The sequence below is a fragment of the Cavia porcellus genome, unplaced genomic scaffold (genome assembly GCF_034190915.1).
Source record: "Cavia porcellus strain 051 isolate PalLab524CR breed Dunkin Hartley unplaced genomic scaffold, mCavPor4.1 scaffold_30, whole genome shotgun sequence".
NCBI classification, from domain to species: Eukaryota; Metazoa; Chordata; class Mammalia; order Rodentia; family Caviidae; genus Cavia; species Cavia porcellus.
The window spans coordinates 40,460,479-40,474,335 of NW_026947513.1; the positions used below are offsets into that span (position 1 = coordinate 40,460,479).

Here is a 13,857-nt window from a genome sequence, read left to right on the forward strand (position 1 = left end):
GAGGGTTTGTGCTTTGTAACATTTTCCTGCAGTGGTGCAAGTCATCCAACTATGCCTTCAGTGTAAGACACAGACGCACCGTGACAGAAAGCTCTACACTGCTGCTGACAGCAAAAGTGTGCTTTACAGATGGCTAAAGTTTTAATTTTTCCCCCAAGAGTTGCTCTATAACACTGTTACAAACAAGCTTCTAGTTAGGTTTGCTGCAGAAACGCTCACCTCTTCTACTTTATCAATCCCATTTGCAAATATTACTTAAAAGCAAAGATTCCTGAATACAGCCATCTGTGGAAAGTAGATGCCAATCACCTTTGAAACATCTAGCAAAAGAAATTCAAGCATTTTTATTGAAACTAAGTGGTAATCACACAAAGCCTGTAGGTTTGTAAAGTCTTGGGGGAGGAGCAAGCATGACAATTGGATTTGACTGTTCAAAGGTTTTTTTTATTTTCTGAAAAAATAGAAAATTTCGTATTTTACACTACAAAAACATGTATACAAACCAAAACCGCACAGAACTTCAAATGGGAAAAAATACAGAAATGTTAATCCTTCCTCAAATTAACTCTGAGACAGGGACTATGATCAGAGTGCCTATCAAAGAGCAAAATAACCACACAGCTGCTCCTGAACTGCGGGAACCAAGAGACTCTGATAAACATATGAACAAATAACTGAGTCTAAGTTTATTCTCGGACTATAGGAAATGTAATTTACATACTTATAAGTAACTAACTGTAAAATTACAGCAGTCGAAAGATTTGCAAAGATGTTGACCACTCAAAGTTCCATCAATATAGCCCACTTTCTTGAATAAGCATTACATATTTTTGCTACCTTTGATTTTTCCCATTAACATTTAGAAGAAAAAAGAACCACATTAGATTCTGATTATTATAAACAATTTTTTAAAAAAAGTTAATTGGTATGTTCTAAGCAATAATTATGTGGTCATTCTAAACAAAAACATTGAACCATTTATATATGAAAAGATTTTTTCATAAATGAGCAAGAAATGAAAAGAAAGTTTTGATCTACGTATTTTTTGACACATTACTATATAATTAGCATGATAATAGAGAAAAATATTCAATGTAACCAGCTGTGCTAGCGTTGAAAAATGATGACTTATTCTAGTTATTAAATTTCAAGTAAAGGTAGAATTTTAATTCTATTTATTCATCATCATCATCATCATCATTATATTGTACCTACTTTTGAATTTACTTTAATATTAAACATCTGGCAGGACGTAACAAAGACAATTTATCATCACATTTAGCTTGCTTCTTATATTTAAAAAGAATGAAATGGAGAAAAGATATTATCCTACTACACATTATTCTACATTTAGTAAATTTTTAATACCTTACGCAAAGAGTGTTTGCCATCCAATGCAACATTAGAGTGAAGAAAAAAACTTTCAAAGGTAAATTATCTGTTCTTGTGCTCTGAAAACCCACTTCAAATGGGAGAAAGAATGGCGTGGAAAACCTTTTACTTTCACATAAAAATTAAGTAGCAGACATACAAATATAAGTGCTCAACTGATACAATTCCATTTGATCCTTGGGATGTGGAATACCATCATCACCATCGCACACTGGTTAAAATTCTTCTGCAAACAGAGCTAAGGATGTTGTAAATTGTTCAACTAATGATGTCAGCAATGCTTAAGTTTAGATAGAATATTGACAGTTTTGTGGTACTGGGGACTGACCCCAAGGCCATGTGCAATCTGGGCAAGCACTCTAGTACTGAGCTTCTACCTTCATTCCGTGATACAGATTTTACAGTCAACCTAGAACTGTAGAACACTGATTTGGTGAACAAAATACAAGAAATAAAAGACCATGCACATTCATTTTTTCTAAATAGTAAAAATCAAAATGCTTGCATTTTTACATATAGTGAATACATTTCCAAAAGAGCAACTGTTTCCATGACATATTATAGCAAATCAAATGGCAGAGTTACACACAAAGAATGATTACAGTAATTGAGTGACTTCAACAGTTACCAGTATGTGGAAAATAATTCCCTGCTTGTACTTGCTTTTCAAGATCCAACACTGCTATTCATGCCAAAGAGTACTGCAACTGACAATCACAAAAAAATTATCAGTTATTTGACAAATATGTAGTACGTGATGAAATGATGAGATTCATGCTTGAGTTTTGGTGGTCCAGCGCCTGACTACATGAGCTAATAGGATAAGGAATTTCATGACGGTTTGTCAAAACTTGCCCTGTGCTACACAGTCTAGCTGTATTTTGGGAGACTTGCTTCCTTCCAATTCTCACTCTTGTGATCTGAAATCCACACTTCCCAGCTGTTGGCATACCTGGTGGTGAGCAAGTATTTTAGAAAGCTTTGACGTTCTTTAGAAATGCTCAGACTGAGAGACAGATGAACGCCACATGGCTATTTAAGTTCCATTTTGAATTACTGCATTTTCCCAAGTAAATATCAGAATTACAAAAGGGCAAATAAACAGTATACAGCATATTCTTTTGTGAAAAATAGGAAATATGTGTTCTATCACTTAAGATATCCTCCACCCTGACTCCTTTGTTATCTTTGCACATATTAAGGTAGAATATAATTTTAAAAATACTTTGTTATATTCATGCAGCCAGTCAACCAGCTCTAAAATGTGGGAGTTTTGCATTTAAACCATTAAGTCTATGCATAGCTTGAAGTTTCTCAACTGTTACTTTATCACTTTGATTCAAATCTTTTTACAAAATTTAATAAATTGCAACACAATATCCAATTATTTTATATAAGAATGTGCTTTAATAATTTTCTGTTTATTGAAGTGGGCAAATGCATCTTTAATAATGATGATGCCTATTTACCTGTGATTTTTATCAACATGATATTGAAATACGTCTTTTGCCTTTCTGTGGAAATTTCCCTAAAACAATAGATAAAGTTTGTGTTGACTCATGGTATTTTATAGAAATTCTAATAGAGTTTTAAAAGAGTTCAGATCTTGCTCTTTATTTTCTTTTGTTATAGTTGTAGTTTCGTCTTGTTCTTTAGCAAGAATTTATATAAAGGTGGACAGAACAGAAACAAATTATTCCCCCAAATGTACTCTTACACCTGGGCTAACATTTCTATAAACCAGGTGCTTAGGGAAAAAGAGTATCATTTGTAACACGTGTACATTTTCTATGGATTTCCAAATCCCAGGCTCTGATATACTGCTGAAAATCACCAGTAGGCTGTATTTTATTTAAGTGCTGTGCTCCTGAGTATCACATGCTATTCCATGATTATACAAAGTGTAATGATATAAAACATTTGTTCACCTCACACAGGAACTTGGTTGTGTATAACCTCAAACTGTGTAAGTTTTATAACAAATTTAAGTTTTCACAGTGTAAAGTATAGGACATAGAGAAGACATATCTTCCATTCCTTAATAAATCCAATCAAACAATACTTTGGATTGGCTTATCCAAATGAATTCAACACCACATTATTGAACACAAAATGAAATTACCAATTTAATAAAGCCCCATCAGCAAATCATATTTTTCAAGTCTTGAAACAGAAGATTCTAAAGGAAAAAAAATGTATTTTTCATCTTTCCATTTCTATCAGGTTATAAAGGAAATATCTATCTGTATACTTATCTAACTTTCATCATGCCATTTCTACCTTAGTATCAAAATTCTAGAAAAGGGCCAGCATGGAAATGGTTCCAAAGGATTAACAACTAAGGGTGAAGCTCAGTGCTATGTGCTTGGATTTAGGAACATTAACAGAAGCCAGCAGCTAAATCCTTTTATATCTCACTGAAAAAGTGCCCTTTCCTGTCAACTCTGCTTGACAAGATATTCTCTAGAATTCAAAAAGGTGGAATTTCTTACAGCGTTGCAAGATTAATGGCTCGAGGAACTGCATTATCACAGATATTACAAAGTGTTTTAAAAAGCCAAAGAGGACACAATCTTGCAGACATTTCCTGGTAGTGAGGAAAGAGATGGACACACGAGAGAGATATTGGCTTGTGTTAAATTTTTTCTTTCTTTTTCTTTCTTTCTTTCTTTCTCTTTTCTTTATCTCATTCATATTACACTCTGGAACACTGTCCTTTTCTGTTCCTAAAATTAAAACCCTATGAAAAATGCAAGCAGAATGATGCACACATGTGCAAACACACACATCTCCAAGTCAGTTTCTGGGTATATTGTAAACTGTACAGCATATACAGATTTATTACTTAGTAGATTCCAGAAGAGCAACTGAGAGTAAACTTTATAACACAGAAAAATAAATATACACCCTGTATTGTACTGATCCTTGATCAAGCAACATGTTTATAAACTAGTTTCTATAACTTAATACCACGTAATAGTATTTTAAGATTACAAAAGAAGATATGCATAAGGAAGAATCTAATCATATTGCTCTTCAATACACTTATGCAGACTTTTAAGAACTGAAGTAAACTTCTGTGAACTGCAGCTTTTCTTAGCCCATATATGGCTATGAAATCTATCCTTTCAAGTAGATCCCTGGGAGTTTTGAGAAGGGCTACCTTAAATCCAGTCTTTGAAGGTGCTGTATATTTATACACGTCATGTATAAACTTTTGTAGAAGTAGAGGAAAAGACTTTATTCTTATCGTAACATAAGATAATGTCTACCATCGTGTTCTTGTTTACGCAGGTCATAGTTGCTTCACAAAAAACGAAGACACAAAGAGCAAGATTCGATTTTGGTGAAACACTGATTGCAAATTCTGTGGCTGAGCAAGTGCTCTCCTAAGGTTTAGAAATCATTGTCCCCCTTTCCTATTTTTTTTAATTAAAATAAAACTCAGGGCTGTTTACAAAGTGCAGAAGCATTCCCTTGAAGCTGTGACACTGGCGGAAATTACAGTGGCACCATCCCATTTGCCAGCTGCACCTTCATTTCTTGAAGGCTGTTCATGATCTTCTTCTGGTGACCGACAAGAGTCACTCCAAGACGTCTCAAATCCCTGCATGAAGAAAGCACACATTGGATGTCTGTATTGATTCAATTTGCAGCACACTTCAATATTTCACGCTGGCAAATCTTTGGCAGAATCTAGTGAGCACAGTCCCAGTTTAGACACTCAGGGTCCAACTTTTAAAGGGAGACACCCGTACCTTGAAAAAAAATCTAGGTACAATCAAATTAATATTTATAACAGGGAACAACATAATACGTTCCTGTCGGTGAACATCATAATTTCAATAGTGGTAGACAAATAAATTTGCTCATCATACCAATAATTACTGAGCTCAATAGGTACAAGTTCATTGAATGATCTTGAAATTATCAATTTACAATGTTTGTAAGATTTTTTTTTACTAAATGTTTAAAATATAACTTAAAAGAATTTACAGCCAGTCAGTTGAAAACCAAACTCTTTAAATGTCTCATTCTATATAATCATTATATACAACAAATATTATAAAGGAATAATCAATTTCTGCATTACTCTTACACCAACATTTTTGTTAGTTTTTATTTTGGAGCCAAAGTATGGGACCTTTCTTGCTTAAGTAAGATCTAGATTCGATTGGCATGTTGAGCATTCTGAAGATTATGTACTATCAAACAGTCCTCCAAGATAGTTTTGGTGCACTTTACAAAACAAGTGATAGTCAAAAGAAAATTACACATTTAATTTCTTAACAAACATAACATATTATGGAATTTAAAACACAGTAAGTGCCCATGGCTTCAAATTGCTATTTTATAATATTTGTGGATGTTACTCCCATAGAGTGTGTACATGAATGTAACAATTCACATAATTTGGAAAATAATATTCATTAAATATAGAAAAAATGAGCACAAACAGTTCAAGATTCTAAATGACAGAGATGTTTGCAAGAAAGATTTCTTTACTTTGTTGAACAAAAAAGGAACATTTTTGTGCTAAGTGCTTTAATTTCAGATTTTCTTAGCATTCAAGAGAATTGGAAACAATGACATCAGAACTGTTTTAGGTAAAACTGAATAGTTCTATATGACTCGTAAAGTCTGTAGATTATTAGAGAATAAGAATTAAGGATGCATAGTCTCCATCTGAATTAGTGATAAATTTGCATATTGAAATGCCATTTTGCATTTCCTTTTCTCTTACTGATGTCTTTATTTCTTATGGGAGTTCAGGGGAATAAGCCAAAATACAGCTGAAGATAGTTAGAATGTGAATAATGACCTTGGAAATTATTATATTTGCAAGACACCAGAGTACATATAAAAATAATAATGGGTGTGACATGGAAGAGAATCCATCAGCAAAAGTCTCTTTGAAAGAAAATCAATTTTAGTATAATGAAAATGACTACATAAAAGGTAATTACAGACTAAACTAGGGATAAAAGACCTGAGTTTAATCTTGTCTTTTTTCAACTAAATCAGCATTTCTCAGGTTTGCTAGTTAGTCCTGGGCTGCTGGAGACTGCACACTGTGGTCCTCGACAGCACCACGGGCTGCCACGCACTAGGGACTAGAGCACTGCACCGCACTGACCCTGCATGGTGAGAAGGCAAAACGTCCTCATGCGGCCAGAGGTTTAGAGGGCCAAACTCTCCCTGGATGAGACTGTCAGTAAACATGACTACAGTCGATGAGAGTTAAGGGACATGTTCCTTGGGTATGATAGGAAATGTTTAACTCATACATATTATACACATAAGAAATTTCTGTTTATGGGTTAAGAACAAAAGTATGGAGAATTTACTTGGGCTGATTTAACAGTGGTAGAACTAAAACCAGAGGCTACACGCTTACTTTCTTATTTTTTTCAGATATTATTTGAGGAAAGCAAGTCCATCTAAATGTAACAATTTATATCTGTAAAATGAGAGCTCTATGAATATAACATCACAAACCTAAAATTCAAACAAAGAAAACATCTAATGAAGGGCCCTGTGCCTGTATTTTTTTTTTTTTTGATTGAAGCTATAATAATGCTTTCTGTATCTCATGGTAGCTTCCTTCACAGGATGATTAATATTCTCATGTTTCTATGTATTCCATGAGTCATGAAGAATTGTGCATATGTGGCATTAAATCGTGTGAGAGAAAGGGAACTTGAATTTTAAATTTTAAAAAAAAATTTACCCTGAAAACGTTCTGTATTAGAAAATTTACCTAGGAGGAGAAGTGAGATTTTAAAACACACATTTAACCCGAAGGTTTATGAACTTACAAGGAAATAATAGTGAATTTCAACTTGGAAGTACAGATGTGAACCTATGTGCACACATGGAAATATGTAAGTTGCACCATTCCACATTGCTGTAGAAATGATTAGGAATAATATTTGGGGAATAATCACTACACTTTATTCTTTTTCCCCATGAGCTGTGCTGTTGTTTATTGGTTACACAGATTAATTCATACGTGCCTATCACAGACTTCGATCACTTTCACCTGCTGGCTTTTGTTGTCTTTCTTCTTCATCTCACGTCTGGGGTACTCAGTTTACGGTTTATTTTGCACATGTCCATGTGGTTGTTTTATTTTTTTTTATTTTAAACTACAGTTTATTCTTAACAAAAGAATTGATAGGTTTTTCAATTCAAACAGCATGGATTTTTCATAGAGCATAACAAAACTTTAATCTGAAGAGTGTGCATTACCTTTGTGTTCTCTATGCAGTATCTTAGTAGTTTGGCAACTATCAAACTATCATTAGCTTGATTTGATTTACATCAGGACTTAACTTGTTATATTAACAATAAATGTAGTTTCTCTTGAAAAGATAACTATAAAAGATGACATTTTTCAGCACTATCAATGTGTCATGCTAAAGAATGTATGTTTGAGAACTATATTTAATTAATATATGTGAGTACAGGGGAGGTAAGATCTTCAATACTTAAAAACATTCCACACAAATAGGTTTTAAGCTAAATTTGCCTCAGTCTTCTACTGTACTTCACGTAGCATTTCATTTCAAGATCAATGTATTGCCCAGTGTTTCATGCAATACATAAAGACAGACTACTAAAATTATTGTTTTCTCCATTTTTTTCTCTTCCACTTTGTCTCTGTCTGCCCTGTCTATGGGAGAAAGGGAATTATAACTGTATGGAGTTGCATTTTACACATGATAATGCATATAATACTGTGTGCCTTCAATGGAATGCTGTGATTTTATTTTATGACTTATGTATTATTTTCAGAGCTAGCAAATTAATGCACAGGGGTTTAGAAAACACCATGCTTATAATAGATGCAAGTATATATACCTTTATAAATGTGATTTTTGTGAAAATGTGGGGAAAAATAAGATGACTTATCCAGCTTTAATTTTTTTCAATAGCATAATATATTCTTTAAAACTGTTCAATATTTTTCTGATAGTATATATGAAAGTTGAAATGATGTTAGAAAAATGTGGAAGTTAAATCTCAATATTGATAAATACATCAAAGCATTTTCTATTGTTTTGTCTCACATTTTTCACTGTTCCTATAGTTCTCATTTAATATATAATGTACATAATAAAAAGCAGGAATAATGTGAGAAAATAGCAAAAAATATTTTCTAATGAAACCTCTGACTTTATACAACAAATTTTAAAGAAATATTTGGAAATCGTGCATAATGTACTAATTTTCCACTTAACTCTTTTGTATGCAAACTTTTATAGGTACCCTTATAAATATTGTAGTATTTCACCATGACCACATATCGTCTTAAGCAATACCTGAGGCCAATTCTAATAACAAACTGTACTTAAGCATATGCTTTTAAAGCTAAGTATAATGAGAATAATATTGTTATATGAAAATATTTTGTATTTTTGACAGTTTTTAGAAAAACTGCAAAATATAATGAAATGTCATGTTGGGATTACATTTTAGCATCTTTTCAAACACTAGTCCATGATATTAAACAATGAAAAAACATTTTCTTAGCATAATATGATGCCTAATTGGTAAAACAAAAAGATTAACATGGGATATCTAGCTGACATTGAGGCCAGTTGTTGATTATGCAGAAAAATTCATTTAGTTGTGTCTGATTCAGTCCCTGGATCATTCTTCATCCTTCTGCTCCACACATGGTTTAGCCCTTCTTCTGGAATTTAGTCTATCAATATTGCCTGGATAGAGGGAGGAGAGAGAGTAACAAACACTGGAGCGTTTTGTTTTTGTTTTTCATTTGTTTTAGTTTTAATCATGCATTTGTATACCTGTTTCAAAGAATCTAATGGTCATTTCAAACCTACTTGATACAATAAATACATGTACAGGGGGCAAAAGGAGATTTAGACATGGCTTGTCAATAGTTTTCAGTAGATAAGACCTCCTAAGTGTAGATTAGAGGTTTCATTTTAATTATGTAGAAGATAGAGTTTTTTTGTGTGTGCTTTAATATATTTTAAATTATGGATAATTGTTTACTAAATAAGTCAATAAATCTAGTTGGGTTAGTCTATAAATTTGGCTATAGATTTGGAAAACATTCATTGTAATTTAAGATTCCATACCATTAAATGAGAATAACATGAACTTCTTCAGCTTATACACAATTGGTACAGTATTTAAAATCACTGGATTTTATTCATTTTCCCAGTAACCAAAATTTGATAGCAATGGTCTGACAAGATGTCTTAAAAGGAGTCATTCTCTCTCTCTCTCTCTCTCTCTCTCTCTCTCTCTCTCTCTCTCTCTCTCTCTTTTTTGTCTTTTTCCTTTCTATTGGTACAGGGGATCGAACTCACAATTGCCTGCTTGCAAGGTAGGCACTTACGCTGCTGAGCTAAATCCTCAGCCCGTGATTCTCTTCTTAACTGAAATTGGATCATTAAATTTGCAACTTGCCTCAAGTCAAGCTCACAAAAACTCATTGCTTTTACATGAGAGTACAATTTTTACCATTAATGACACAGCATTTTGTTGAAATATGAATGCTGTACATAGAACAGCAAGGTTTTGCCATAGAGATCAACAGACAAAAATATCTACATTTGAAAACCAGTTTTACTTAACGTGCTTTGCCTCTAAAACTTTGAAATTCTTCACTTTTCCACATTCATACACACCAGCATGGACTGGTGAACAACCCATACAAAAACCTCAGTGAATGAAGTTTTTAACCAAAGTATTTTGCTATGACAAATTATTTATTTTTTTTTGCTTTTCTTCTAAACCTGCTATAATAGCAAATTTGATGTCACAAATTACAATAAAAGGTGTTTTACATACAGCACTTGAGTATTTTGCTTTGTATGAGTTGAATCTGACATTTTTTTAACCATTTAAAATAGCTATGAATGTATTCTTCCATTCTCAGGTTTTAATGAGCCCATGACAATAATTCTGAGAATAATATTTTTGATTTTCGTATTTTATAATTATACAATAAGTAATACATGGGCTTCATGAAATTAATATTTAGATACTAGCTAAACACTATGTAAAGTCATTTTCAGGATGTTTTGAGATACTGTTCTTGCCTTGTGCTGAAAATACTTTGTCCTTTCCAATTACAGTAGCTCTTAGCAATGGTTCACATTTTTTCTTTTGGTGGAAAATTAAAAAAAAAAAAGCAAATGATTTTAACTCTTGGAAAAAACAAATTATGATTACCTCTCATTTTGTGAATTACCATAATATCTTGAGAAATACATTCTTACCAATTAGAAAAACTGTGATCAAAAACACAGTAAACCAGAGAACTTATATTGAATGGTGCTGCATTCGCCGAGAATTTTGCTTCCCTGGAGATAATATTTGCAGGCCCAATTCCTAGGAAGGAACAGTGTAATCATTCTGGATCCAGGAGTGTTAAACAATTGTCAGTATTAGAAAGCCAACATCCTCTGAAAAGGAAGTTGTTCTAAGTCACTCAGCTTCATCTTACTCATTGATCAGAATAAATGAATTAAAAGACAGAATCTTTGAAGGGGCAACACGTCAATAAGCATCAGGCTGGAGAAGAAACATTCACAACAGACAGAAGAGGAGTTAGGATTTGAGAAGGAAACACCACAGTGAGGGAGGAGGGGTTACAGGAACAGAGTGGAAGGTAAACAGAAAGGATTAAAGGAATTAAGAACAAGTGGAGCAATAGTATTTGACATATTTATAGTATTTTGGGCCCCAAGGAAATAAAGTAAAACACAGGCAGTTAATATAAACCCATTCCTTATGATTATAACACTTCTTTAAAGTGAAAAACAAAACTGTAGCTCTAACTAGATATGCATGTATGTTATCTTAATGAAAAAGAGACATTGTTTAATGCAAATTATTTTATTATATATTTACAAGTAATCTGACATTGGGTAGAAGAAATACCTACAGTATCATTTTAATATAAAATGACAAATGACTTTAATAAATTAAAATGACCATTTTTTAGTGAAAAATTAAATAGCAATCATGTAAAAATAGCTTGACATTATCAGTAAAGTTTTCGGTATACTATTTTAAATAGATCACGCATGAGTTCCTTTAACTGTCCAAATAAATAATGAGCAAAGCATATCATAAGGTAGATATGATTCGGTAGTGACAGTGAGGATGACAATGAATACAGAGTGCTTGTGATTTTAGGTCATGGTGTGAAGGAAGAGAAAGCGACTGTGACATTCACTGGGATAAATATGGTACCCTGTTACCTTCTGTGGAAATCAGCAGTGAATTCAGTGAATCAGAGAACAGCAGGACAGTACAGACAGCAGGAGAACTGTCCGGTGTGCATAGTTATGAAGTAATGAAGAATGACTGTGGCTTAGTGGTTTAGACAATCTAACATCTTCTAATCTTTAAGACAATATTTTAACCTTTGAATTTTTGGGTAGTATGAAGCACATTATCGTTATATTCACAGGTTAAAACATTAATATTAACGTCACCTAGATGAAGCCACCATAAGGACAGTTAGTTTTCACAAATAGCCATTAGGCTAGGATAATCACACATACAGAATATATAATAAAATACAAACAACTTACAACCTTAAATAATTTAATATTTAATTCTAGTGACTTTTTATTTAATTAGGTTTCATAAACTTTATCTTAAACGTGCACACAGGAAAGGGCACAATTGGTTCCACTGAGATTGTACCGAATAATACATCAGAGGCAGGAGGTGATATATTCTTGGATTGTAAGAATATATGGTGCACCATTCAGAGATTAAATGACATTCCTGCCAAATAGGCTTTGTTTCAGCTCATGACTTGGTGTTCGTCATAGCGTGCTGAAACTTAGGTATATGTTTTGCTTTGACAGAGGCTGAGCCACACCAATTGTGCTTACAGTTTTTTGTTTTGTATTTACATTCAACATAGGACAAGTATAAAAGTCTGTCAAGAAGACATCTTTTCCACAACACAGAATGCCAGTACTTTGCAAGGAGCTCTCATTCTAATTACTCAAATGCTATTTGTCTGAAGCAAAGAAGCAAAGATACTGGCCACAAGAAGCAATACCATGCAGTTGTTAACAATACAGGCTAAGGAGGACGAGGCTGCTCTCAAAGCTGTCGCACAGGGACAAAGATTAATGGATTTCCCTTGATCTCATCCAGATTGAGTTCTGAGCATTTTTTTTTTTTTTTTTTTTAGCCCTGGCAATTATGCAAAGATTATCAGAAAAATTACTCACTCCAAGGTCACCTGAGCCACAGCGTCCATTGAACTGTATCCATTTTCCATGAAAATCTCTGTATAGCGGCCCATCTTGATGGCTTCTAGCCATTCTCCCACTGATCTGTAGGCCCCAGACCCCAGGGATCCATGCTCTGCCAATAAACTTGAAACTCTAAAATACACAAGAACACACAAGACATGAACATTACAAAGCTTTTCTAATAAAATTTACGGCAATGGTAACCCACATTTAGTGGATCTGGGTGACTATTTATAAATGAAAGTATATAAATGCTAACATTGAAACAAATAATTCAAAATATGGGAGAGCATGAAATCGGCATACCAAGTGTTTTTACTGCATCATGAAGAAAGACTTATAACAGGCTAATCAGTAAATTTCTATGAAATAAAACAATAGTTTAAATTCCATGTAGCATAAATACATAAACTCGGGAATTTAAAAGAAATAGAGTGATAATGTTTGACATAGTAATAGTGGATACGTCGTTATACATTTGGCTAAGCCCACGGAATACACAATGGCAAGTGAAGCCTATTGTAAACCGTGGACCCTGAGTTACAGGGCTGTGTCTACACAGATTCATCCGTGTGCCACTCTGGTGGTGGACGCTGCTGGTGGGAAGAGGGAAAGCTCTGCTTATGTAGAGGCAAGAGGCACATGGGTGATCTAACTTTTGCTCAAATTTGCTGTTCACATAAAGCTGCTATAAAATTGGCATATGCTAAACTTTCATATAGATATTCATGTGTATTTACTTTCAACTACTATTTTCCTTCACAAAGTTGCAGAAAATGCTACCAAATATACATGTACAGAGTGATTTCTTGCAAAGCCAATTATTTTTAGAAGTTATCAGAGGTACCCAGCCTTAAGTTCATTTTTCAGAAACTCTAGAAGCAACTTAATGTTTTATTTTCTGCTTTCATATATGGATGGTGAGTAATTCACGTGAAGCAAGAATTAGGATCTAGAAAACAAACTGTGATACCAAGTACATGCAAACACTGAATTGAACAATAATAATAAATAAGGAGATGATGATGGTTTTTAGAATTGTATCCTAAGGAAATGATCAGGAAAAAATGGCAAAAAATTTATGTGTCTGAAGATCAAAATTAATTTGTGTGAATAGGAGATCTATTAAATATATTCCCACTCTATAACACACTGTAATTATCTTCCTTTGCACTTATGTTCTCTAGACTTTCTCACATTT

The 13,857-nt window shown here is 33.3% G+C and overlaps 1 protein-coding gene across 15 annotated transcripts in view; it reads right to left on the reverse strand.

Annotated features, from left to right (window-relative positions):
- Positions 1–422: 422 nt before the first annotated feature.
- Positions 423–13,857, reverse strand: part of Epha5 (EPH receptor A5) — a 337,092-nt gene continuing 323,657 nt past the window's right edge. For 9 of the 15 annotated variants that reach the window (XM_003463755.5, XM_003463754.5, XM_013145832.3 and 6 more), the window contains 2 exons: positions 12,633–12,788; positions 423–4,999 (listed from right to left, as the gene is read on the reverse strand). In XM_003463755.5, the coding sequence (XP_003463803.1) occupies positions 4,894–4,999; positions 12,633–12,788 (262 nt within the window). In that variant the 3' untranslated portion in view covers positions 423–4,893. Of the gene's footprint in view, positions 5,000–5,920; positions 9,117–10,652; positions 10,765–11,971; positions 12,789–13,857 lie in introns of those variants that run through there. The other 6 variants (XM_013145835.3, XM_063240636.1, XM_063240635.1 and 3 more) reach the window with 3 other exon arrangements.